Source organism: Haliotis rubra, unplaced genomic scaffold (assembly GCF_003918875.1).
Source record: "Haliotis rubra isolate DU_JTF1 unplaced genomic scaffold, ASM391887v1 Scf849, whole genome shotgun sequence".
Classification (NCBI taxonomy): Eukaryota; Metazoa; Mollusca; class Gastropoda; order Lepetellida; family Haliotidae; genus Haliotis; species Haliotis rubra.
In genome coordinates this window covers 77,321-102,895 of record NW_025767578.1, presented here as the reverse complement: position 1 = coordinate 102,895, position 25,575 = coordinate 77,321, and the positions used below count along the sequence as shown (strand labels likewise).

General features: G+C 39.8%; 1 protein-coding gene across 2 annotated transcripts in view; it reads left to right on the top strand.

Annotated features, from left to right (window-relative positions):
- The window catches only part of LOC124262637 (prolyl 3-hydroxylase 1-like), an 86,460-nt gene extending 68,471 nt beyond the window's left edge, over positions 1 to 17,989 (top strand). Inside the window, exons 13-18 of one of the 2 annotated variants that reach the window (XM_046697142.1) lie at positions 4,060 to 4,166; positions 8,682 to 8,795; positions 12,310 to 12,460; positions 13,563 to 13,677; positions 14,121 to 14,193; positions 17,448 to 17,989. In XM_046697142.1, the coding sequence (XP_046553098.1) occupies positions 4,060 to 4,166; positions 8,682 to 8,795; positions 12,310 to 12,460; positions 13,563 to 13,677; positions 14,121 to 14,193; positions 17,448 to 17,672 (785 nt within the window). In that variant the 3' untranslated portion in view covers positions 17,673 to 17,989. Of the gene's footprint in view, positions 1 to 4,059; positions 4,167 to 5,302; positions 5,399 to 8,681; positions 8,796 to 12,309; positions 12,461 to 13,562; positions 13,678 to 14,120; positions 14,194 to 17,447 lie in introns of both variants that reach the window. The other variant, XM_046697143.1, reaches the window with a different exon arrangement.
- The last annotated feature ends 7,586 nt before the right edge of the window (positions 17,990 to 25,575 follow it).

The following is a 25,575-nucleotide window of genomic DNA, read 5'->3' as shown; positions in this document are numbered from 1 at the left end:
AACATCGTCCGTTTTGACATGGTGATGTTACCGCAACTTGGAGTTCCCCAGGTTTATAAATAGCGACCTCACCAGATGGCGTGAACCATGTATGACCAAATATGTCATGATTTCATACCCTATATAGTTACTCGTGGTTCGGAGATTTTCGAGTCAGTTGTTGTGTGCCACACCGCCTCAAGTTCTTTATGAAACTGTGAAACTCGTTGAATGGATGAAGGTTAAGTTGATCCTTTTTCAAAATAATGACGATGACTTGTGGACATGTGAACCAATGGAACACAACAGGTAACTGAAAACCTTATTTTCCCCAAGGAATCAACAAAATAAAAAAAGTTTCTCTCAGCTAATTTTACTTGAGAAAAATTATAAAATACCCTGGTAGAGGGGCCTCACTGGTATGTTTTGTCTTTGCTATAAGGCACAGACCACTAATACATGGACCACTCAGGATGAAGTCCAAGCGGAACCTCATTTAGACAATCTCTAATTTGGATCTCTATATGATCTCCAGAGACCTGCAGCATGCATATAAACATGTTCTGATTCATCCAAACTATCAGGGATACCCATGCTTTGTCCATCAGAAGAGTCTTACTGTTCAGGGTTCTACCGTTTAGACTATCAGTAGCTTCGTGGCTATTCAAGATCATCACAGCTCCAGCTCTAGCATATTTACTTCTAAAATGTATAAGAAGGTACAGGGGATGCCTGTTTAGAAGACTCTTTCTAAGGGAATTTTAGGTTCCTTGTTCATCAGGAAAAATCAGAGCTTTGAACAACTCCTCCATACTTGTCACCGCGGACAATTCCACGATAGTAGCATCATCAGACTGGAGGGTAACCCATTATCAAGTGCTCATGGAGCCCGATACATCCAGGGAATATCAACATCCTTGATCCGTTCTACAACGTCCGGACAAGATCCTATCTACGGATCCTATCATGCGGATACCTTCAGACAGATACCGATCAAATGGGAGCAAGCTCATATTGCAAGCTCATATCACCCCAGCTCCAGATCCTTCAGTTTCTGCAGTGGACATCATGACAATTTCTTGGGAAGGCGTGATTGCATATTCCTTTTCAATCTGCCTCTTTGGCCAATGCTTCTCAGACAACCAGAGTCAGACAAACCTGAAACAGCTCCACTTACATGTATGGAAACTATCCAGCAACAGCTCCTATCAGCAGGATTTTCACAAGGAGCTTCCTCAGCAGTTACTCAGTCAATCAGAACTTCAACATCTGCCTTTCTATGACTTTAAAGGTAACTGATTCCAGCAGTGGAGTCAGATCTGGAACAGCCAATGTCCCCATTACAGTGCCGATTATTGCAAACTTTCTTCTCAGCCTAAGTAAACTTAGGCTCAGTATTATTCGTTACACTGCTATACTGAGTCTAACAAAACCTTGTAGAAGGTCGCGTCAGCTCATCTTTGCGAGACCTATGACCGTCCAATCAAACGCGAGACGGACGAACGAATTTATCCAGTCAGATTGCGACTACTTGTTAGACTTATGAAACGTTTTTTGAATTTTCTCTTCCCTGGTCGCTGACACTGATCTATCAACAAACGAAAATCCGCATAAAACACATATATTTGACCTGCAGTATATACGCTTTAGGGTTTCTACTGACATGGTTACTATTTGCTTATATGTTCGCAAGATGACATCCTTGAATATTGACAAAAACGCTATTTTCAGCGACTGTTTACTCATTGCGTGTATCACTCGGAAGCGATCGTGCGGAAAATAGCATTCGGAATCGTTCGAGTTTTTTAGGTAAAGGTTCAAACGGTATGTGCGAATGTTAACTTTTGGATTTGATAAGCTGTGTTCTGATTGGTCAGTCCAAAAGGTTAGCTGACGCGACCTTCTACAAAGTTTTGTTAGACTCAGTATAGCAGTGTAACGATTAATACTGAGCCTAAGTTTACTTAGACTGACCTTCTTCTATATCTTAGGATACTTGTCCCTCTTTTGCATGGCATCACAGAAGGATACCACACTGCTTTGGTATCTGTCCACACTAGGCTAGGGTTTCATACTGGGAAGGAACCATTTCTTACCAGTATGTTATCATCTTATAAACTAGAGGATATCCCTAGACAATGCATAACTACAGAATTTATCAGTAGTTAGAGGGACATATTCATAAGTATTGGGGAACAATCTCAGCAATGATAATAATTCTTAGAATACTACCTCTAACACTTGAAGTAGGGGCCCACCCATCCTTCCCCCAGAAATCCCGGAGTACCTTCCTTAAGGTAAGGTACTGGTACTCTAGGAAAATTAGGATGTTTTCCCTGCCTCCTGCGGATATAACTTGGAGGACCACTAGGAAAAAACACAGCACAAAACCATGGACTTTGACAATTTTATTCATGCTGAACCTTTGGATTGAGAAACAAGTTTCAGGAAAAAGGCAATCAAGTGTTAAAGGTAGTATTCTGAGAATTATTATCATTTTTTATAATTTTCAAAATTTTTACCTCAATTTGAACATTATGTATTGACAACATGAAAATAGCAGTAGTGCTTATTTCTGGAGCAGATTTCCAAAATGTCTTATGGTTAACTGGTGCCTGTCATGGTTTGGGTTTTTTGAAAATGTATTTTGTCAAGTCCCTTGGAAAAATTGGGAACATATTGTTCAAGTTTTGAGCAATATTGAATTGGAAATCATTTTTGTCACAGATGCCTCAAGTTTTGAAATGTCATGGACATGTCTCCCATAATACTGTACGAAAGTTTTACTGAGGTTTTGAATGTTCCAGCCTTCATCAGATGACTTCTAAGCAAGAGTTGTAGGATATTCTTTGAAAATCATTTTGAAACATTGTGCTTGTTGGAACCTCAAATGTCTTGAGATGTAGACACAACTGACTTAAGTCTCTGGAATGTTGTTGGACACAGTGGAATTATTGATCATTAGAATGTATCCCATGTGTCATACAGCCTTGGGGACAGATTTGTCTTGCTCTGAATCATTATGCATAGATCGGACTATGATACAGGCTCATATGTCTCCATTATTTCTACTTCAGATAGGTAAAACAGGGAGAGAATTGGCTAATGATCTCAACTGAATGATATCAGATCATCAATATACCTGAAGCTATTGCCCTGTATTGATTTGACCAATCTGAGCAGAAACTCAGAGTTCTATGCTTTAAGAAACAGATAAGCAAGGTGGGGTTGGCAAGTTGGTGGCCTTTGGGATGTCTACGTATTGCCTAAATGTACTACCACCAGGTTTAACATAGACTTTGTTAAAGAAGAAGAATATAATTATTGTTTTTTAATAAACTTGAGATATATTTGCGTTCACTTCTGATATTGTTCTGAACATTTGAAATGTGTAACTATGGTTATCATGTTTAGTAGCAAATACCCCAGGGAGGAAGGAAAGTACCATTTACAAGTTTGTCATGTAGTGTGGTATTAAAGGGAAAAATCTAATATTTTCACAAAACTGAACTTAGGTGTATTCTGAGATTGACAAAAATCAGGGAAATCCCTTTGATAGATCCCATGGTAGTGTCTCAAATACTCACGTAAGTTTAAAGGAAGTCCTTCCTTGATTGTATTGGTGGTACATTTGCTGGACACAGCAATACATTTTTCTGTGAACAGATTGTCTGGAGTACATTGCTAGTGAGGCATGGACATGTGTTTAGCTTTTTAGAGTCATGTGAAATGTTTACAGTACTGACTGCTTTGCCCCATTGCCACCTCGGTTGACATCCCAGCGTTGTATATGGCATTGCTTGATGTGTTACAAATACAGTGCATACGTTATCTGATGCCTTGTCAGAGGTACAAGTACAAACTGTCCACGCAGGGCGGCCAAACTGTGCGTGATGGTTGTTAGGGACAGAACAGGCTATCCACTCAAACTTACATTCCATGGCTGGCTCTGCTCATCTTTCCATTTTTTGGCATGTACTTTATATAGCTTTGTAAGCTAACTTCAACTGTAGTTCTTCATTCACTAAGAACTCTCACTTATTTGATGAGCTTATTTGAACAATGCTGTCACACTTGCAGGGATATCTATAACCAAGGACGGTGCTGACATGAAGGGAGGGGAGCGAGTGATGGCCGACGGGCTAGCCAAGGATGAAGAGTGCCAGACCTTGACCAACCTGGTCCTGGTAAGACACAGACCAGACTCAGGAACATTGTCACTGCTTTGGGGAAGTGGTTAAAGACCATGCCGTACACAGTAACCTTGTTTGGGAGGAAAAGAAATTATCTGATTTAAAGAGAACTACGCATTTACACTTTGATATTTCTGTGTAGTTTGAATGATTTTTATTTATATAATTATGCTCCTTCTGATATCTGTGAAAAGCCCCCAATGCTGTGAACGGCTCAGTCAAAATCACAAAGTCTTTGTAGTAACAAGGTACCTCTGCTGGGATGGAAACTGATGTAACGATGTTCACTGTTGGCAGTACTATGATCAGTCATCAAAGCTGTTAATGTCATCACAGGTTTCTGTCATTGTAGTCATGTCTGTCCTTTTACATTTTGTATCTCTTGCCTGAAATGGCTGGATGGATTCAACTGAAATTGTGTGTGAGTGTTTGGGACTTGCCACCAGGTATCTTTGATTAATGAAATTTTAATATATTAACTATATACTGGGGAGCAAGGTTTTAAGACTTCACATGGGCGCCATATGTACTTCTATTAAAATCAAATATAGCTCCACAAAACAGAGGATGATATGAATGTCTTAGTTGGACCAGGGTTTGATGTAACTGTGCACATCGACCATACTCAGTGCTGCCTCTTCTTATGGTGATTAGTCAGCCATTTCAGTACACAATGTAGTGAAATTTGGTATGTCATTCAAAACACATTATATGTTTCACGTTTAGCAGAGTTTCATGTTTTTGGACTTTGCTTCTAAATTCTCTCAAAGTGTATACTTGACTCTGTAAATCCGAACTAAAGTTTGCAAGCTGAGGGAATTTAACTTTGGAATTTTGTTTCTCCTTTGCATACAAAAATCTTATGTTGTTCGTGACATGTTAGTATTTTAGTAATTAAGTTGCTTATACAGAATATTTTTGAATATTGTTGACAGGTACCAGGGTATGTTTTGTTAAGTGGCTACCTTTGCTGACTTTTTAAACTGATGACTACATATCCAGGTGACCTGTGGCAATATTTTCTTATCAGCTACAGAGGGTAGGGCTATTGTGTAATGTATAGACAGGAAATAACTTTGAGGAAGTGAGTGGTATAATGTGTGATGATGTTAAGGGCTGTTGTATTTCAGACTCACGGTACAGAGGGGAGTGGCTATGAAGGAAATTCTTTCCCTCACACACTCCAGGAGAATTTTAAGGGCTTTACAATGATTGACGCGTGGGAGGTACACATATATATTTATGTATATATATGTTGGCTTTGTAACTATATCATTTGCCATCAGCACATAGCAATGCTTTGAAAGTGGTGCAGGTTTCAGCTTAGAAGTGTCATTAGATGAAGGCTAGATAGTGACTCTGAAATACTCCCATGTCTACTTAGTATCTAGTGTCAATCTCTCTTGTTTATGTAGTATCTTTACATAGATTTTTAATGATTATTTTTCATTGAATTCTGAAAGCATCAGAGGTTTATTGATACACTTGCCTAGTTTAGAAGTAAATCAAAACACATTGTGTAAGTTTATTTAGAAATGATATATTTTTAAACTTAGCCTGTCTCATGTTCCGTCTGGCTCCACCTCTTCTACTTTCAACAGTAGTGTGGAAACACCCTGGAACAAAGTTTTCAGCCTCTCAGAGCAGCTCACCTGAACACACCCCTGCTCCAGTTGCTGATATAATCATCACCAGAGTTCTTGGATGCTCCCTTGGACTCCTATTGTAGCGAGACCCTTAGGCGTCTCTTCTGACCATCCGAAACGTAGAAAAGAAATCAATCATCACCCCACAGGATCCTTGATCAGTATGTCTTCTGTGTCAAACCCTCCTGTGGATTCGAGGATCCCAACAGGATCGACAGTCAATTAATGTTCAACAATCGCTCTAGTTGTTCTTACAGACTAGAAGTTGTGAGAGGATCAGTGTCCCCTTCAGATAGGCCACTCTTGAGAGATCCATCCTTCGTATCCTTCGGCGTCTTCCATCCCTGGTTCATCCTTGCCGTTTATGTCGTCCAGGTCGCAGTCTTACTCTACCGATTATTGATCTACTCAATTTTTCAGTTTGTTAATTCATCTTCAGCTGACTATGCCCAGCTTTTGGGATCCCCATACCCCATACCCAGGATTGTCTTTTGTCATTTTGGATTTCATGCCTTAATATAGGCCGTGTCAATTACTTAAACCTCCACCTTCAGCAGTCCCTCTTGGATCATTGATACAACTTCATGTGATGATCCTGGCCTCATATCAACTGTCGTCTTCCCAGCATGATTTGAACTTCCTCCAACACTTCCTGGGCAGGACCCTACTCACTCGGACCATTAATCCACTCAAGATACAACTCTGCTGTTTGCCTTGCCCTGGTGATGATTGGAGACTTTATGTTGCTTCCCAAGATTTCTATTTTCCTGTGCGATTGTCACGTGAGATCACCGGTCTTGGTTCCATCAGTGGATTATGGGCCATTATACATTTAATTACCAACATTTGTTGGAGGTGGTGGAAATTTGTTGGCTGGCCTGCTCGCTCATACAGATGAGAAGTTTGATCATGAGTTGTGCTCTGACAGAGGGTTACAGCCCCTGGTGCTTGACCCTCCTCAACGATCATATCATGTTGTTGCTTCTTTGTATGATCATCAAAAGAGGGGACAATCTGATCAACGTTGATCTAAGAAACATATCTCATGTACTGATCTACCAGCGTTCTCATAAGTTTATTTCGTGTGTCTTCCTGGGAATCCACTACCAGTGGAAGGTTCCTGTTTGGTATTTCCACGACCATCCTGGTAAACGCATTTGGGACTGTGCTTCCTGGGGAAGATGTTTGTCCTTCTCAACAGATGCATGAAGATCCAATGTCTTGTACTGTTGGCACATTAGAGATCCCTTAGTCAGTGGTAGAAGTTTCTTGGCCTTCTCATGTCAGCCTAGGCCCTCAGATTCAGGGGACATCTACAGCTATGCCTCTTTTCAAGTTTTTTCTGCATCCATTCCTGCAGATTGTTGATCACTGATTGCCGATCTTTTCAGATGACTACTTACCTCCTTTAGGTGAGTGAGTGAGTGGGTTTTACGTCGCTTTTAGCAACATTCCAGCAATATCATGGTCGGGAACACTAGAAATGGGCTTCACACATTGTATGTGGGGAATCGAACCCGTGTCTTCAGCGTGACGAGCAGACGTTTTAAGCATTAGGCTACCCCACCGTCCCTAACCACCGTAACACAAAGACTTGCATCACCCTCAAGACAATACTCTTTGTAGCTTTTTCCACTGTTGCGAATAAATCAGAATTCCGGCCACTTTTTGTGAACCAAATACGGCTTGAGAGGAAGAAATATGGTGAGGTTTTTCCTTGGTCTCCATTGGCATTTTATAGCAAAGAATCAGATGCCAGGACAACCGGATGGACTTATCACTATTCCACCATTGTCCACCATTCTGGGGCCTTATGATAACTCTACCCAGTTAGAGCTTTGAAGATCTACATTGCTGCTTCACAAGACTGTGACAGGCTGCAGGTTCCCAGACATGAGAATGACTACAACTGACAGTCACATGATCAGCCTGGGCAGGTCACATGCTCTGCTGGAGCTTCTCGAGATGACATATATCAGCAACTGGAGCAGGGATGTGTTCAGGTGTGCTGTTAAGAGAGGCTGAAGACTTAGTTCCAGGTAATTTCCACTCCGCAAAAGTAGAAGAGAAAGTGCATAAAGTGAGATGGGATAGGTATTTTAAATATGCAATTTATAGGTATAATTTGTAAGTACTCACAAGTTTGCCCATTTGTTTTCAGTGAAACGTACCAGTACTTTCATTTTGAGTATTGAGACAGGACTTTTTGTGCATCATATTTGTGTTCTAACACTCTCATGATCATTATGTCTTCTCACAACTAACTGCCATGTCCAGACAATCTCAAACAATACAGACAACCTCATAGTTTACCATTAGTAGTTTTGTTCAGTCAAGGACTATTTTACTACTGGTCCAGTTTTGTTTATTGCTTTTGAAAATTGATTTGTACTAGCTGTCTATATCAGGGTGTATATTTAATAGTGGTATCAATATATGCTGATTAGCTGTGAGAGTGTTTTGCAGACTCTGGATCATTTCACTACAGTAAAATAGTTTCAATAATGCTTATTGTTCTCATATGTTGAGCAATATGAAAAATAGATGTGAAAAAGTTTGTATACAACAAAATCTCAAAGCATGGTCAGCTAAGCTGAAATTTGTGTGGCTTTAGGCTACACCACTTTTTGTTTGGAGAGCCATTTCTATTTTGCTGCAACCCAGAATTTTTCCTTTTTGTTCCATGCACCTGGTAGGCTGGCCATACAGCTGTAGACTTGAATGATATGTATCTGTACCACTGTTGGCACCAGTATTGGCACTGTATTGGAATACACCCTGATATGTGGTCTCAGCACACTGTCAGCTTTCCTTCACATCCTGTCTATATTGTCCTCTGCTTATCATCTCTGCTGGCTTCTAGACGGGTGCTTTAGTCGGTGATGGGTACGAGCATCTTCCCACTAAGCCATCAGTTATCTCCCCTCACACAGAGCATGAGATGTTCCAGGGCCTCACAGTTTACCGTGCAGCCAAGGTTTGTATGTTGTCATGCATGATCTGGTGGGTTATATTTGTGGAGATACAGTATCTAAGGGACAATGATTGACATGAAGGAAATTTGTAAAAATACACAACACGTACTTGATTCGTTTCCAGTATCCTGGATCCAGTGAAAGTAGTCTTAGCATTAGGTGTCCCATGGTTCAGAAGGCCTTGTCCTTAAACTATGGGGAGGATGTACAGTGTGTTCAGATAAACAAGTAATTGTTCAAGCCAGGTACCAGTGTAAAAACATGTCTTTAGTTCAGGTTCTGCAGCAGTTTAAGAACTCTTGTTTTTTGGAAATATTTGGAGTCAATATGTTCATAGAGGGTTACTATACTCCTGTGGGGCACTGGAATTCTTTTGTCTTGAATCTGTTCTTGAAGGCATTCAGCTAGAATTATCACATTTACATGCACCTGGCAGTCATTAGATTGAGTTGTTGGTATAAATGTATAACAAGAATTTGTACACAAAGGTGTTGGCAACATTTGTTATTTTCCAGTAAGCAGCTGTTAGAAACTGTGTTTTACCAGTCTGATGGTAACTCTGTAGGAGATTATTTCAGCAAATTTTAAAGTGCCAGCCCATAAGGAATTGAGACAAGTGTGTCTTCAAGTGTATTTGTCTTGGGCAAGCTTACTAGTGTTAACTTCAATCCCAGCATAGATGTGTTTTTTCTACACAGTACACTGTTGTCTGAAGGTACACAGATAAGCTAGTATGTTTGATGTCGAGTAGAACAGTCCTACTTTCTGTGTGCTCTGGAATATGGAGCAGTTCGTAAGGGTATTTCATTCCATTGAGTACTTTATTTACTCTCAAGGGTATAGGGCATATCTTCAGTGTAGATCCATAGTATGTTAGTGCATTGGTCCCATCTGTAGTGTGTTGGTGTCATCTATAGCATTGTAAGCCCATTTATAGTCTGTAGTGTGTTGGTGTCATCTATAGCATTGTAAGCCCATTTATAGTCTGTAGTGTGTTGGTGTCATCTATAGCATTGTAAGCCCATTTATAGTCTGTAGTGTGTTGGTGTCATCTATAGCATTGTAAGCCCATTTATAGTCTGTAGTGTGTTGGTGTCATCTATAGCATTGTAAGCCCATTTATAGTCTGTAGTGTGTTGGTGTCATCTATAGCATTGTAAGCCCATTTATAGTCTGTAGTGTGTTAGTGTCATCTATAGCATTGTAAGCCCATTTATAGTCTGTAGTGTGTTGGTGTCATCTATAGCATTGTAAGCCCATTTATAGTCTGTAGTGTGTTGGTGTCATCTATAGCATTGTAAGCCCATTTATAGTCTGTAGTGTGTTGGTGTCATCTATAGCATTGTAAGCCCATTTATAGTCTGTAGTGTGTTAGTGTCATCTATAGCATTGTAAGCCCATTTATAGTCTGTAGTGTGTTGGTGTCAGCCCATTGTAAGCCCATTTATAGTCTGTAGTGTGTTGGTGTCATCTATAGCATTGTAAGCCCATTTATAGTCTGTAGTATGTAAGCCCATTGGTAGTCAGTCTATAGCATTGCATTGTAAGCCCATTTATAGTCTGTAGTGTGTTGGTGTCATCTATAGCATTGTAAGCCCATTTATAGTCTGTAGTGTGTTGGTGTCATCTATAGCATTGTAAGCCCATTTATAGTCTGTAGTGTGTTGGTGTCATCTATAGCATTGTAGGGCCCATTTATAGTCTGTAGTGTGTTGGTGTCATCTATAGCATTGTAAGCCCATTTATAGTCTGTAGTGTGTTGGTGTCATCTATAGCATTGTTAGGGCCCATTTATAGTCTGTAGTGTGTTGGTGTCATCTATAGCATTGTTAGGGCCCATTTATAGTCTGTAGTGTGTTGGTGTCATCTATAGCATTGTAAGCCCATTTATAGTCTGTAGTGTGTTGGTGTCATCTATAGCATTGTAAGCCCATTTATAGTCTGTAGTGTGTTGGTGTCATCTATAGCATTGTTAGCCCATTTATAGTCTGTAGTGTGTTGGTCTCTTCTATAGCATTGTAAGCCCATTTATAGTCTGTAGTGTGTTGGTGTCATTGTAAGCCCTATAGCAGTGTTGGTGTCATCTATAGCAAGCCCATTTATAGTCTGTAGTGTGTTGGTGTCATCTATAGCATTGTAAGCCCATTTATAGTCTGTAGTGTGTTGGTCTCTTCTATAGCATTGTAAGCCCATTTATAGTCTGTAGTGTGTTGGTGTCATCTATAGCATTGTAAGCCCATTTATAGTCTGTAGTGTGTTGGTGTCATCTATAGCATTGTAAGCCCATTTATAGTCTGTAGTGTGTTGGTGTCATCTATAGCATTGTAAGCCCATTTATAGTCTGTAGTGTGTTGGTCTCTTCTATAACATTGTAAGCCCATTTATAGTCTGTAGTGTGTTGGTGTCATCTATAGCATTGTAGGGCCCATTTATAGTCTGTAGTGTGTTGGTGTCATCTATAGCATTGTAAGCCCATTTATAGTCTGTAGTGTGTTGGTGTCATCTATAGCATTGTAAGCCCATTTATAGTCTGTAGTGTGTTGGTGTCATCTTCTATAGCATTGTAAGCCCATTTATAGTCTGTAGTGTGTTGGTGTCATCTATAGCATTGTAAGCCCATTTATAGTCTGTAGTGTGTTGGTGTCATCTATAGCATTGTAAGCCCATTTATAGTCTGTAGTGTGTTGGTGTCATCTATAGCATTGTAAGCCCATTTATAGTCTGTAGTGTGTTGGTGTCATCATCATTATAAGCATTTATTGTAAGCCCATTTATAGTCTGTAGTGTGTTGTGTGTTAGGTCTCTTCTATAGCATTGTAAGCCCATTTATAGTCTGTAGTGTGTTGGTGTCATCTGTAGCATTGTAGTGCCCATTTATAGTCTGTAGTGTGTTGGTCTTTTCTATAGCATTGTAAGCCCATTTATAGTCTGTAGTGTGTTGGTGTCATCTGTAGCATTGTAGGGCCCATTTATAGTCTGTAGTGTGTTGGTCTCTTCTATAGCATTGTAAGCCCATTTATAGTCTGTAGTGTGTTCGTCTCTTCTATAGCATTGTAAGCCCATTTATAGTCTGTAGTGTGTTGGTGTCATCTATAGCATTGTAGGGCCCATTTATTGTATAGAGGTCCTCTCTGTAGTGTGCTGTTTGAATATAAATAGTTTGTAGACCAGTTATGATATATTTATTGAAGTACTTGCCCAGTAGTCGTCACTGTGTTGCTGCCGCTGGTCATGAGATGTCTGATGTACAGTGTTTTACATACTTGGTGTACACTAAACACAATATTAACCTTATAACAGTAATATATTCATTAAATTTCCATCAATTCACAGTTGTCCTCTGTAAGTTGTTGTAAAGATTTAACGTTGTTCTTCATTGATTTTGATCTTGAAATGTTTAACAGGGATTTTCTGTTTGTAACCATTGCGTGACATATGCCTCTTATACCATGATCACAAGATATCTTTAGTACGAACATGTTCACTGTTGTCATGTGATGCTGCTCCCTTCCTCAGTTGGCCAACTCGGAGAAGGTGAGCTACGCTGCCGTGGAGCTTTTTGTGGACCTGAGTGAGCGCAGTCGTCTGTTCACAGAGAAATACTTCAATGTGACAAAGCCTCTGTACTTTGACTTCACACACCTTGTTTGTCGGTCAGCCATCGATGGTGAGTTGTACACCACAACATTCACATCGAGACAGAGATTCTAATACAGATCCTGCAGATTACGACATACGGACATATGGCTGTATAGTGTAATGATCTAAAGGTGTGGGGAAAGGGTAGCTGTGTCACATGTTTGTGTCTACTTGGAAAAACAATGCCAAAGATAATCCAGTTCTCCTCCATGTTTCATATGTATCTCCAAGTTTCCATGAAGTCACACTATGAAGGGTCATCTGCTCTATACATTTAATGTTTACATGGTTTGGACAAGTATGTTTGAGTACTTATGTCAAGATATCTACAAAAACTTGATTTAAATAACCATTCAGTATTGTGGTTCACTTGTTGAGGAAGGAGAGTGAATCATTTCTTATGTCATTGTACCGGGACAGGACAACAAGAGGGATGCATGTGCCATCTTACATATATGGGCAGACTGGTGCATCATGGTTTCATAAATTAGTGGTTCTAATGAAACTTCTAATTGTTCCTTAACTTTTATAACTTTTCATCACCAGATCATATCAATAACATCTGGAGAAATTTTATTTCTGTATCATCAGAACAAGGTAGAAACTTAACAATGGAGCTATTATTTAATTAGAGCCAATTGCCAATTATCTCCTGGCTTCTATTTGCCCATTGCTAATCACCAAACAGTGTTAATGAGCAGTTGGTGCCCCATTATGTTTAGTTATCTCTGTTGTTCTCAGATGGGCATGTAGATGCTCTCTAACACTCTTCCACCTGATGGGCAGACCCCAAGCTGTTGTATTCCTCAAGTTGACATCCATACATTCTCTCCCTTATATGTCTCACTTCTAAATGTCATTTACAGACTAGTGAAACTTACTGCACTGAAATATCAGAATACAATAAACATCATTTCTAGTCTAATCTTCAAGAATCACTCAAAACAATGTATGACCCTGTTCATAAACAATTCCTAAAAAAACTGACTATGGCACAGAGATTTAAGTTGCATAATTTTTAGGACTTGTTAACCTTTAGGCCTTTCAGGAAAGTTGTGAAAATCTGCTTTCAGGCCTGAACCACTGCTTTGTATTCATGTAACATGTCTGATGACCTCTGCTTGTTTCAGACAGTAACCTTGACCGCTCGGACCTGAGTCACCCTGTCCATGCGGACAACTGTATGCTAAAGCCTGATGGTTCCTGTCCCAAGGAGTTTCCTGCTTATATTCAGAGGGATTATAGGTAGGCCATTGACCTCCAATTTATATAGACAGATTACAGGTAGGCCATTGACCTCCAATTTATATAGACAGATTACAGGTAGGCCATTGACTTCCAATAAATATAGACAGATTACAGGTAGACCACTGACCTCTAATTTATATAGACAGATTACATGTAGGCCATTGACCTCCAATAAACATAGACAGGTGGGCCATTGATCTCTCAAATGAATATAAGCAGATTATGGGTCGTTCATTCACATTTCTATATATAAATGTTGGATGATAATTGAAGGAGAGTTCTCCGCATGTATTAAGACACACAAACAAGATGTCATTGATGCTGCATGTATTAACTGTATGTCCAGTTGGTTGTGGCCTGATTTAAATACCAGTATCAGTGAGAGCTGTAAACACCATGATTGCTTGCTTACATTGAGATGTGTGGTGTCTTCTTTTCAGTGCAATTCTCTACTTAAACCATGAGTTTGAGGGTGGTGAGTTTTTCTTTGCTCACAAGAATAAATCTGCACAGGTATGTATTGAGCTCATTCCTTCATGTTATCTAAATGTCTTTATGTGATTGTCTCCAAATAGAATTGTTTTTGTGTCACAGGTACAATATGTCCAATTGGGAATTGTTATTCAAAAACCCTTCCAACAATTATTCCAATGCATGTATAAAACAATCTGGACAAGCATACAGTTGACTGAGTGGATTCTTATAACATTTAGAAGCTGGAAAGAATGCATGCATGCAAAGAAATGCAACCAGTCCTGGTTGGTACGATCTTTACAAATTACTCATGCTGGCAGAAATGACTACCTTTACAAACAAAATAACCGATCAGTGGACCCTTAAAGTTATCAAGGAAGGATATTGACTGCAAGCTGCAAAGAGACCCCACTGACACACACAGTAGGACATCGGTATCATCTCCTGGGACTCAAGTCTTCAGTGGCAAAGACAACCGTGTAGCCCTGCCCAGGGTTGTTCTGTCCAGTATTCCTGGTTTCTAAGAATGATTCAACAGAGCTCAGGATGATTATCAATCTGAAGATCATCAACTGGGAATACCTGAGACAACTGGGAACAGTGGGGTAGCCTTGTGGGTAAATCGTTAGCTTGTCATGCTGAAGACCCGTGTTTGACGCCCTGCATGTGTACAATGTGTGAAGCCAATTTCTGGTGTCCCCCCGCCATGATATTGCTGGAATATTGCTAAAAGAGGCGTAAAACCGAACTCACTTACTCGCTCACTCACCTGAGACAACTTCACAAGTTTAGGATGGAGTCCATATATGAAACCTCAGACAGATGATCACTATAAGGGACTCTATGATCTCCATAGACCTGCAGGATGTGTATCTAAATAGTAATGATTTGGTATGGACAAATGAATAATTTTCATCACATTTAAGAATATTTGTTGCTTTGGAATGTATTTTATTAGCCATTTGTACAGTTTTGCAGACTATAGCTCAGTGTTCTACCGTTGGGATGTCAGTTGCTCCATGGCTATTCACAATCATCACAGTCCTAGTGCATTCACATCGTCAATGTATAAGAATTCATGGGTACCTGGATGATTTCCTGTCTCCAAGTGCCAAAGTGGATGCCTGTTTAGAAGATTTTCAATATTTGTGTGCTTTCTTCAAGAAAATTAGGGTTCCTTGTTCATCCTGAAATGTCAGAGCTTCAACCCAAGAATGTTTAGATATATTTCAGAGCAACATTTCGCCACCGGTTGTGAACTAGTTTACTTTCTTGAGGATCATTTTCAAGAGGTCAGATCCAAGATACATAGTTTCAGCGATCTCCTCACAATCTATGTCAATAGATGTCCTTCCTAGGAGCTCTCACTTCTATGCAGGATCTTCTGATGCAGATAAATTCAAGATTGAATCAATCAGCGTCATAAAAGGGACTCCAATTAGGATGCCTCTGCCAGATCACCATCTCTTCACAGAGTGATTGGATCACTCAGGAGATGGGTGCTCATCTTGAAGACATGATGGCATCAGGTCTTTTGGTATTAGATTCTCTAGTCATTGGTCAACTTTCTGGAAATGAAGGCAGCTTACACAGTGGGTGCTATGACAATCTCTAACTAAGGCATGATCTCATACAAATTTCCACCTACAGCACTAATCTCACAAGTCTGAACCAAGATCAGCAGTCATCAGATGTTACTGTATATAGTGGCACCAGCATGGCTGACAGGCTCATGGATCTCCTCTCCCTGCTGGTGGATCAACCATTACGTCTCCATCCTTTGCCAATGCTTCTCAGACAACAAACAGATTCCATTGCAACCTAGAACAGCTCCTCTAACACATATGGAAACCATCCAGCGACATCTGGTATCAGCAGGAGTTTTACAAGGAGTTTCCTCCGGAGCTTCAACATCTGCCTTATGTGAATATCTTCTCAAGAACAATCTGTGTTGAGCTTCTGCAATAGCTTTGAATGCTATTGAGAAGTATCTTTGATCCAGACAGACACACACAACACAACAAAAGATATAATAAGACAGTGTGACTGTTTGTGCGTGTGTCTGTGGTTGAGTGTTAAACAATAATTCCAGACAGTCCCAGACATCATCCACTTAAGAGGAAAGACTGACAAGACCAGAAGGAGAAAGCTGCACAGGTCATACTGTTGCCACAATTGAGTCAACTTTTCATTTTCAGGTGGTCAGAGTGTGAGATAAGTTACTTGCAGAAGTTTCCCAATATGTACTTTTTCATGTTTATTGAAGGGGACATATGTTTTTGAATATACAGCACCTTATCTACACCTGCTCAGAGGTAGATACCTTGCCAGAAGTCAGAAACAAATGTGAGAAATCCCCTAAAGTAATTACAGATGTCCTGTTTCAGGTTGCACAGTACTATCTGATGTTATGGCTTTAAGTGACAAATTGATAACCTTTTGACCCTGTTTGCCTGCCAAGGACAGGTGGTTTGGAATCCTGACTATATACCTGATATTTGTTGTTTGAGAGCACTAATGAGAAATGATAAGTTATATTAATGAATAATGTGTGAAGCCCATTTCTGGTGTCCCCTACCGTGATATTGCTGGAGTATTGCTGAAAGTTGCGTCAACCTAAACTCACTCACTATTAATGAATATGAGTCCTCAGAAAATAACAAATTCCTGACAGCTGCAAATTAAAAAAACCAAATCATCAGAATGTTACAGCAAGTCCTTCATGAGTGACCTGTAGATCTTGATGATTTTTATCTGATATATTTGTCCATACACAAGAGTAGATTTTACTCTGTCATACACATTTACTAAGTTCACAGGCAATTTTAGTCAATACTTCTTGATACATGGATATCAAGTGTTTCCATGACATTTGAGTTGCTAACCAAGTAGTATATAATGGTAAAACCTCCAATAATTTGCACACTTGTGGACTGTTTCTCTGACTTATGTTGCAGTATTAGGATGAATGGTATCACCTTATTAAATATGCAGTCCATTTCTTTGTCTTTTGTTTGAGTGGCATTCTAGAAGTTGGTGGCATAGAGATGACAACACTTTATGGTTGATCAACTTCTGTATTTTACAATGGCGACATTTCGGTGTAGATTGTTATACCATTCTTATATGCTTGAAAATGGTATAAGAATCTACACCGATACGTCGCCATTGTAAAATAAAGAAGTTGATCATCGATAAAGTGTTGTCATCTCCATTTGTTTGTCTGTTTATATATTTAATGTCATTGTAAATGGAAGAGACAATGAATCAACACTGTCTTATTTTGTCCCCAGGTGAATGTCAGTCCCAAGTGTGGGCGGCTTGTCAGCTTTAATGCTGGTGAGTTTCATGGGGTTAAGGCTGTTGTCAAGGGCACCAGATGTGCCTTAGCATTGTGGTTCACAACCAACCCACAGTTTAAGGAACTCGCACATCTACAAGCTCTCAAGATTCTGGCCACAAAGCGGAAGGAGAGAGAACAAAAGAACCAGAAAGAATTCTCCAAGACTGAATTATAGCCAATAATTATTTCCAGTTATTTAAAATAATGATGATTGTTCAAATGTTCACAGGTTATTATTTATGGAAGTCATTCATCTGAAGGCTCATATAATACTGAACATGTTTGAAAGACATTCACATTGTGTCTCGTCATTCAACTGTACAAACCACCATGTTTCAGTGTCTGTACTATATATCAGGCATTGAATTTCATTCACCATTCAACTACATGTGGACATAGATTCTTAAACTATCAGGTGATGATGTATTACCCAGTTATCTAAGATTGTTACTGTCTGAGAGGTTTGGTCCTCACCACCCACATTGATAGAAACACGAATCATCCAGCATCTCCACATGAGGCTCACTAGCAGGCCAGCTGTTTGGGTCAGTACTGATATACGATTTACATGAAGATGTTATTACATAACCCAGATATATTTGTATCAGGAAGTCATGATCTGTTTTAGGTGTTCTTTCAAATTATTTTGCTCTAAGATATACCAACAGGTTTTTCGTTGTCATGGATGTGATGTCTCATGGAAATTATGTGTGTATTTTTCAAAACGTTTTGTATGCTGTTCTGGTTTGCTACAAATTCACAGATGTAACTTAAGTGTTTGATGTAAAGGAGACAGGATCTCTGAGGTGGGCATTTGATTGTATCAACATGTAGAGAGTTACAAATAAATAAAAGTATATGTATATAGGTTCATGGTTCAGTCAATAACTTATTACATAACCATTCATAGTGTGATTACATTTTGTCTTCTTCTTTCCATCCTAATGTTAAAAACCCCATAAACACATAAGCAAATTGCAAACCATGTCAGTACCCTTAAAGAGATCGTCACCAGATACAATATCCTCTTAGATGTTCTCTTAGATACAATGTTCTCTTAGATATTAAGTGGCGGTGGGGTGGCCTAGTGGTTAAAACTTTGGCTCATGCCGAAGATCTGGGTTCAAATCCCCACATGGATACATTGTGTGAAGCCCATTTCTGGTGTCCCCCGCTGTGATGTTGCTGGAATATTGCTTAAAGCGGGGTAAAACCAAACTCAGTCTGTCAGTCAGTCTTAGATATTAATTTTGTCACAAACTGTATTGATTTATATAATGATTGATCATTGATTATATAATGGTATGATTTTGATCTGCAGAACTGAAATGAGATTAAATGAATATTTTTATATATGCCCATTTTTGTAATGCCCAAATTGGCTAATGTGAATGAAATGTTGTTGGGTTATTTTGTTGTTACAAGCCTTATCCAGTTATAATTGACAGGTTGGATCAGTATTCTACCTCATACCTTTTGTAGAAGTAAAGGTCGCCTAGAAGATCAATGCTTGAAACAGGGCTCCCACAGGTCAGGGAAAAGTCAGGGAAATTTGGCATTTCTCTGAAAGTCAGGGAAAAGTCAGGGAATTTTTATATGTTTTCAAAAGTCAGGGAATAGTCAGGGAATTTGGGGTTTAAGTCAGGGAAATTTAGGGTTTTGGTCAGGGAAAAATAAGACTCAGAAGGTCGCTAATCAGGTATGGTAGCAGTCAAAGTCAAAGCAGCAGCACATGTTACAGACATTTCATGAAATAAATTACAGTTCAGATAAGAGATTGCTTTTAAGCATAACAGCATGTTTTACATAAAGCCCTAGATTACATATTACATTTTCATTTCTGGAGGATAGAATGGAAACAAAGTCAATTGAAGGATATTTTTCTATTCTTCTATGAAGCACAATCGGTTGGATTTGTGAATCAAACAAAATGAAACATATTTTCCGGGTTAAAATTCCAAAATTCTGGGAAACTGACATAAATTTGATAAGGGTCCTCTTGGCATGAATGAGGGGGGATATAGTCGACGCCTTGCCCGTATGTCTGTCCGTCCATCCGTAATCATTTTGTTTCCGGAGCACAACTCGAAAATGGTTCAATGTTTTTAACAAAACTTTGCAGATATATCAAACAGAACCTAAAGTGGTGCCTTTGACTATTTACATATTTTTGTCATTTTTATTTTTCTTGGTTGCCATGAAAACGTTTTAAACTGTTCTTAAAAGAGAGTGGTGGGCTTTGTTTCCAGAGCACAACTCGAAAACCGTTGAATATCTTTCAACAAAACTTAGCAGATATATCAAACAGAACCTAAAGTGGTGCCTTTTGCCATTTACAGATTTTTGTCATATCTATTTTTCTTGGTTTCCATGGAAACATATTGGAATTTGTCTAAAAAGATGAAGTTCAACTTTAAGTAACTGTCAGATGATTTGCTCTTTCATATTTGTATGGGCTGGTGGATTTGTCATCTTCTGATGACTCTTGTTTAGTATGGAAAAAAACACTAATCCGAGATAGGCATAGTGATTAACAATAGATAATTGTTTGCCATTCAAAAACATTTTTCTTTATAGGCAACAGATCCACCTCTTCTAAAGATAACTATGTTAACAGATAATTTTCCATTCATTATGAATACCGTTCCAAAATATTATAAATAGTATGATGGCTATGGTGGTTTCTTGCAAATTGTAGAAAGCCCATTTTGGCCAAAAATACCCATATAAGTTTCATTGTTAAAGTACAGCATAGGTTTATAATATGCCCTTTGTTCTGACATTTGCTGTTTTTTCACAAAATTGAAAGTGGTTTAATGATGTTCATAATCTAGTTGTCATGGTTGTACTGAATGTAAAGTTACATCTTGCATGTTTATTCTTTCCAAATACGCCTTTTATAATTTCAAAATTTTGTGAAAATAAAGAAATGTGTTCCTGACTTTGAATGAAACAATTCAATTAAATCATTAGTTTCACATTTATGCTCTTTGTCAAAAGCCTTTAATATAAAATACAAAGTTTTCAGATGATATATTACTGACTTCACCTGAGAATATATATTTGATGGTCACGATCAATTGTTTCTAATAGTATTATGTAACATTGTGGCAGCAGAGTCAAGGAAAATTTTCTTCATCACAAATATCAATGTTTTGGTTAATGTAATAAATTAACAAATATTGTGTGTATTTATGATATGTGTGAAGGAAATATATTAACAGGGTGGTTAGGACTGACTGAAAGGGAGGAAGAAGGACAGTTTTTACACTTAAATGGTCAGGGAAAAATCTATACTTGTCAGGGAAAAGTCGGGGAATTTTGGCCTGCCATGCCTGTGGGAACCCTGTTGAAATGACATGTGTATAGTTGAATTGGCCAGGTATTGTGGGCATGGTAGGGAGGTTTCATACTGTGCCCACGTCTGCAGCAAGTAAGGTTCTCACAGTTGGAGGTGATGTTCAAGGTCAGGGTAACTGTCAAGTGGACATAGGTTATGACTTAGATTTAATATCAAGATAACTTAACCAGAATGGCTTGTTAATTTGTTATTTCGTTTGCAGGAAACCTGCTACTTTTTGTTTGAAACTTGACTACATGTGTTAGGCTGTCAATGTTATGAAGGAGTTACCATGTGTTAGGCTGTCACTGTTAGAGTGCAGTTACCATGTGTGAGGCTGTCACTGTCATGGTGGAGTTACCATGTGTGAGGCTGTCACTGTTATGGTGGAGTTACCATGTGTGAGGCTGTCACTGTGATGGTGCAGTTACCATGTGTGAGGCTGTCACTGTTAGGGTGGAGTTACCATGTGTGGAGGCTGTTATGGTGGAGTTGCCATGTGTGAGGCTGTCCATGGTGCCATGTGTGAGGCTGTCACTGTGATGGTGGAGTTACCCATGTGTGAGGCTGTCACTGTGACTGTGGTGGAGTTACCATGTGTGAGGCTGAGGCTGTCATGTGTGAGGCTGTCACTGTGATGGTGGAGTTACCATGTGTGAGGCTGTCACTGTTATGGTGGAGTTCACCATGTGTGAGGCTGTCACTGTGATGGTGGAGTTACCATGTGTGAGGCTGTCATGTGATGGTGGCTGTCACCATGTGTGAGAGCTGAGTTACCATGTGTGAGGCTGTCACTGTTATGGTGGAGTTACCATGTGTGAGGCTGTCACTGTTATGGTGGAGTTACCATGTGTGAGGCTGTCACTGTGATGGTGGAGTTCACCATGTGTGAGGCTCACCATGTGTCACTGTGTTATGGTGGAGTTACCATGTGTGAGGCTGTCACTGTTATGGTGGAGTTACCATGTGTGAGGCTGTCACTGTGATGGTGGAGTTACCATGTGTGAGGCTGTCACTGTGATGGTGGAGTTACCATGTGTGAGGCTGTCACCTGTTATGGTGGAGTTACCATGTGAGGCTGAGGAGTTACCATGTGTGAGGCTGTCACTGTGATGGTGGAGTTACCATGTGTGAGGCTGTCACTGTTATGGTGGAGTTACCATGTGTGAGGCTGTCACTGTTATGGTGGAGTTACCATGTGTGAGGCTGTCACTGTGTGTGGTGGAGTTACCATGTGTGAGGCTGTCACTGTTAGGGTGGAGTTACCATGTGTGAGGCTGTCACCATGTGTGAGGCTGTCACTGTGATGGTGGAGTTACCATGTGTGTGGCTGTCACTGTTGGTGGAGTTACCATGTGTGAGGCTGTCACCATGTGTGAGGCTGTCACTGTGATGGTGGAGTTACCATGTGTGTGGCTGTCACTGTTATGGTGGAGTTACCATGTGTGAGGCTGTCACTGTTATGGTGGAGTTACCATGTGTGAGGCTGTCACCATGTGTGAGGCTGTCACTGTGATGGTGGAGTTACCATGTGTGAGGCTGTCACTGTTATGGTGGAGTTACCATGTGTGAGGCTGTCACCATGTGTGAGGCTGTCACTGTGATGGTGGAGTTACCATGTGTGAGGCTGTCACTGTTATGGTGGAGTTACCATGTCACTGTTATGGTGGAGTTACCATGTGTGGCTGTCACTGTTATGGTGGAGTTACCATGTGTGAGGCTGTCACTGTTATGGTGGAGTTACCATGTGTGAGGCTGTCACTGTTATGGTGGAGTTACCATGTGTGAGGCTGTCACTGTTATGGTGGAGTTACCATGTGTGAGGCTGTCACTGTTATGGTGGGTGTGAGGCTGTCACTGTTATGGTGGAGTTACCATGTGTGAGGCTGTCACCATGTGTGAGGCTGTCACTGTGATGGTGGAGTTACCATGTGTGAGGCTGTCACTGTGATGGTGGAGTTACCATGTGTGAGGCTGTCACTGTTATGGTGGAGTTACCATGTGTGAGGCTGTCACTGTTATGGTGGAGTTACCATGTGTGAGGCTGTCACCATGTGTGAGGCTGTCACTGTGATGGTGGAGTTACCATGTGTGAGGCTGTCAATGTTATGGTGGAGTTACCATGTGTGAGGCTGTCAATGTTATGGTGGAGTTACCATGTGTGAGGCTGTCACTGTTATGGTGGAGTTACCATGTGTGAGGCTGTCACCATGTGTGAGGCTGTCACTGTGATGGTGGAGTTGCCATGTGTGAGGCTGTCACTGTTATGGTGGAGTTACCATGTGTGAGGCTGTCACCATGTGTGAGGCTGTCACTGTGATGGTGGAGTTGCCATGTGTGAGGCTGTCACTGTTATGGTGGAGTTACCATGTGTGAGGCTGTCACTGTTAGGGTGGAGTTACCATGTGTGAGGCTGTCACTGTGATGGTGGAGTTACCATGATTCAAACATTGAAGGCATCTATGGGTGACTTTTGGGTTTCAAAGTCTGGGGTTTGGACATTTACCTGCCACATATCCTTACTGATATGTGATCTATAGAAACAAGTGTAGTATGTTCCATGTGTTTGTTGCAATGTGATACCTTTTGTTTGAAAACAGTTAAGTCATGTTCAGTTCTAAAACTACTGTGATAAGTGTGCCAAAGATATTTGTGACAGATGTTGTATATGTTGACACTGGCTGATTGTGAAGGTGCTATGTACTTGTGTGTTCCTGTAGTTGTCATTAGTTTTACCTTGAAGTCATCTGATAGGCTTGGTTTGATGATGTTTAAGTGTGCAAGAAGCAAGATCAAAATACCTAGTACAGGCTCATGCTGATTATTTTTACTTTCATCTGAAGCTGTCTTGTGCCTCTTCAGTGGCAGTAGATGCTTCAGTGAAATGTGTCTGTTAACACTTAAACCTTTCCTTTATTACAGCGACATGTTTCAGTAAGATTAGTGGGAGATTTTTTAGTCAGGATAAAAATGCCAAATGCCAAAATGTATATCAGATTCCATCACCAAACAATCTACCAAAGAGATTTGTGACAAGATATATGTTTTGTGTGTTTATTGTATTATCTGAGAGCTGTGTTAAGGGTCCTGTAGGCTTCCCTTCGTTAGTCTTACTTGTGCCAAATGTCTGCGGTTTACATCTATTGTACTTTATTTCCTTTAAAGTGTTTATATCATACCCAGAATGTTGTCACACATAATCTTCCCAAACTCAACCATCTCCTGACATAATATTTGTGTTCTGTGCATCTGTCTGCAGAATATGAACCCTGTACAGGCTGTCCAGTTCTTTCTGTGTTTCCTATCTCCCACCTGCCCAGACTTTTCATTCCATCATGTAATGTGAAAACATTTCCTTATCTTAATTTCAACCCCTCTGGCCCTAGGGAAATTTATGCCCTGAAGTAATGAAGTAAACACTCTTAACAAATTGTTTCCAAAGCAAAGTGACTCAAAGTACAACCCGATTCTATTTGAAGTGTGTTACCAAGTGACATCTATGTTATAGTAGCATCAAATAAGTCACACAATAAGTTATTTTGTTATTTGTGCTTAAATGCGTTTTCACCTGTCATCCTGGTGGATGAAGCTGGGAGGGAGAAACATGAAGATATGGATAGCAGCCTTACACACTATTTTTGTTTTGGGTTTTGCCTGAACTTTCTATACATTCACAAGCCTCGAGTTTCAATCTAATTGTAGAAATTCCTGACTTGTCAGTGTGACAGGCATCACAACATGACTGAGGATTCAAGGATGGGTGACTGCATGAACTCATCTTCCCAACCTAGTCAAGTTGTTTTGCCTGTGTGGTAGACTGGAGCTCGGGACTGGATGTATGGTACATATCAACTGAATTCCACTGCTATACAGCTTTATATAATTCTTACTTTCTGCAAAGACGGAAACATTTTTTCGTGGAAATCTTTATTTAAGAGCCCAACCTGTGCTCTCACAAATGTGATTGCATTGCCCTGAAACATGGCATAAATTTGTTCTTGTGAAGATGCCATGCAATTCTTATGAACTTAAAGATGTCACTTCTTCCCCTGCGCCCTTCTTGTTTCAGTCGAAAATATTGATGGAACCGTGTTTTCTGATAGTATCAAGTAGATTCGTTGGTAGATATCAACCATATTTACAAGACTGATACTTCCGAGTACATGTTTATCTGAAACTCTTCCAATCAGTGTGTATGTGTTATCTGTAACGTTTCATTTGCGTGAATGTAAGTACAATTTACATGGGTCCTTTTTCGCTGCAGGGCCGTTTTTTGCCAAAACTCATTTGTAGAAAGCTCATAAATCAATTCCATCATGTCTGTGTTATGTCATTTATTTACTTGGATTAGTCTAGTCATCTTTTAGGGATTTTTCCAATTCATGGTGAATTTGTTTTCACTTAAGGGGGCATATAATGCATCTTGACTAGTATATCTGAATTTGAGGTACCATTACAAACAACCACTTCGTGGAATTTGGAAATGAGATATAATTCCATTCACAACATGTTATTTAGTGCAATTGTTTTTCGTGATGTGCACGAGAACATGGTCGGGGTAAAATTCAGTGTCAGTGTCATATTGTTAAAAACTCAACTGATGTGAAGCCCATTTCTGGTGTCCTCCGCTGTGATATTGCTGGAATATTGCTCAAAGCAGCGTAAAACTAAACTCACTCACTAAACTCAACTGAACAGGGTTTTTTTTACATGCGGCGTCCGTCATGTCAGGATTGGC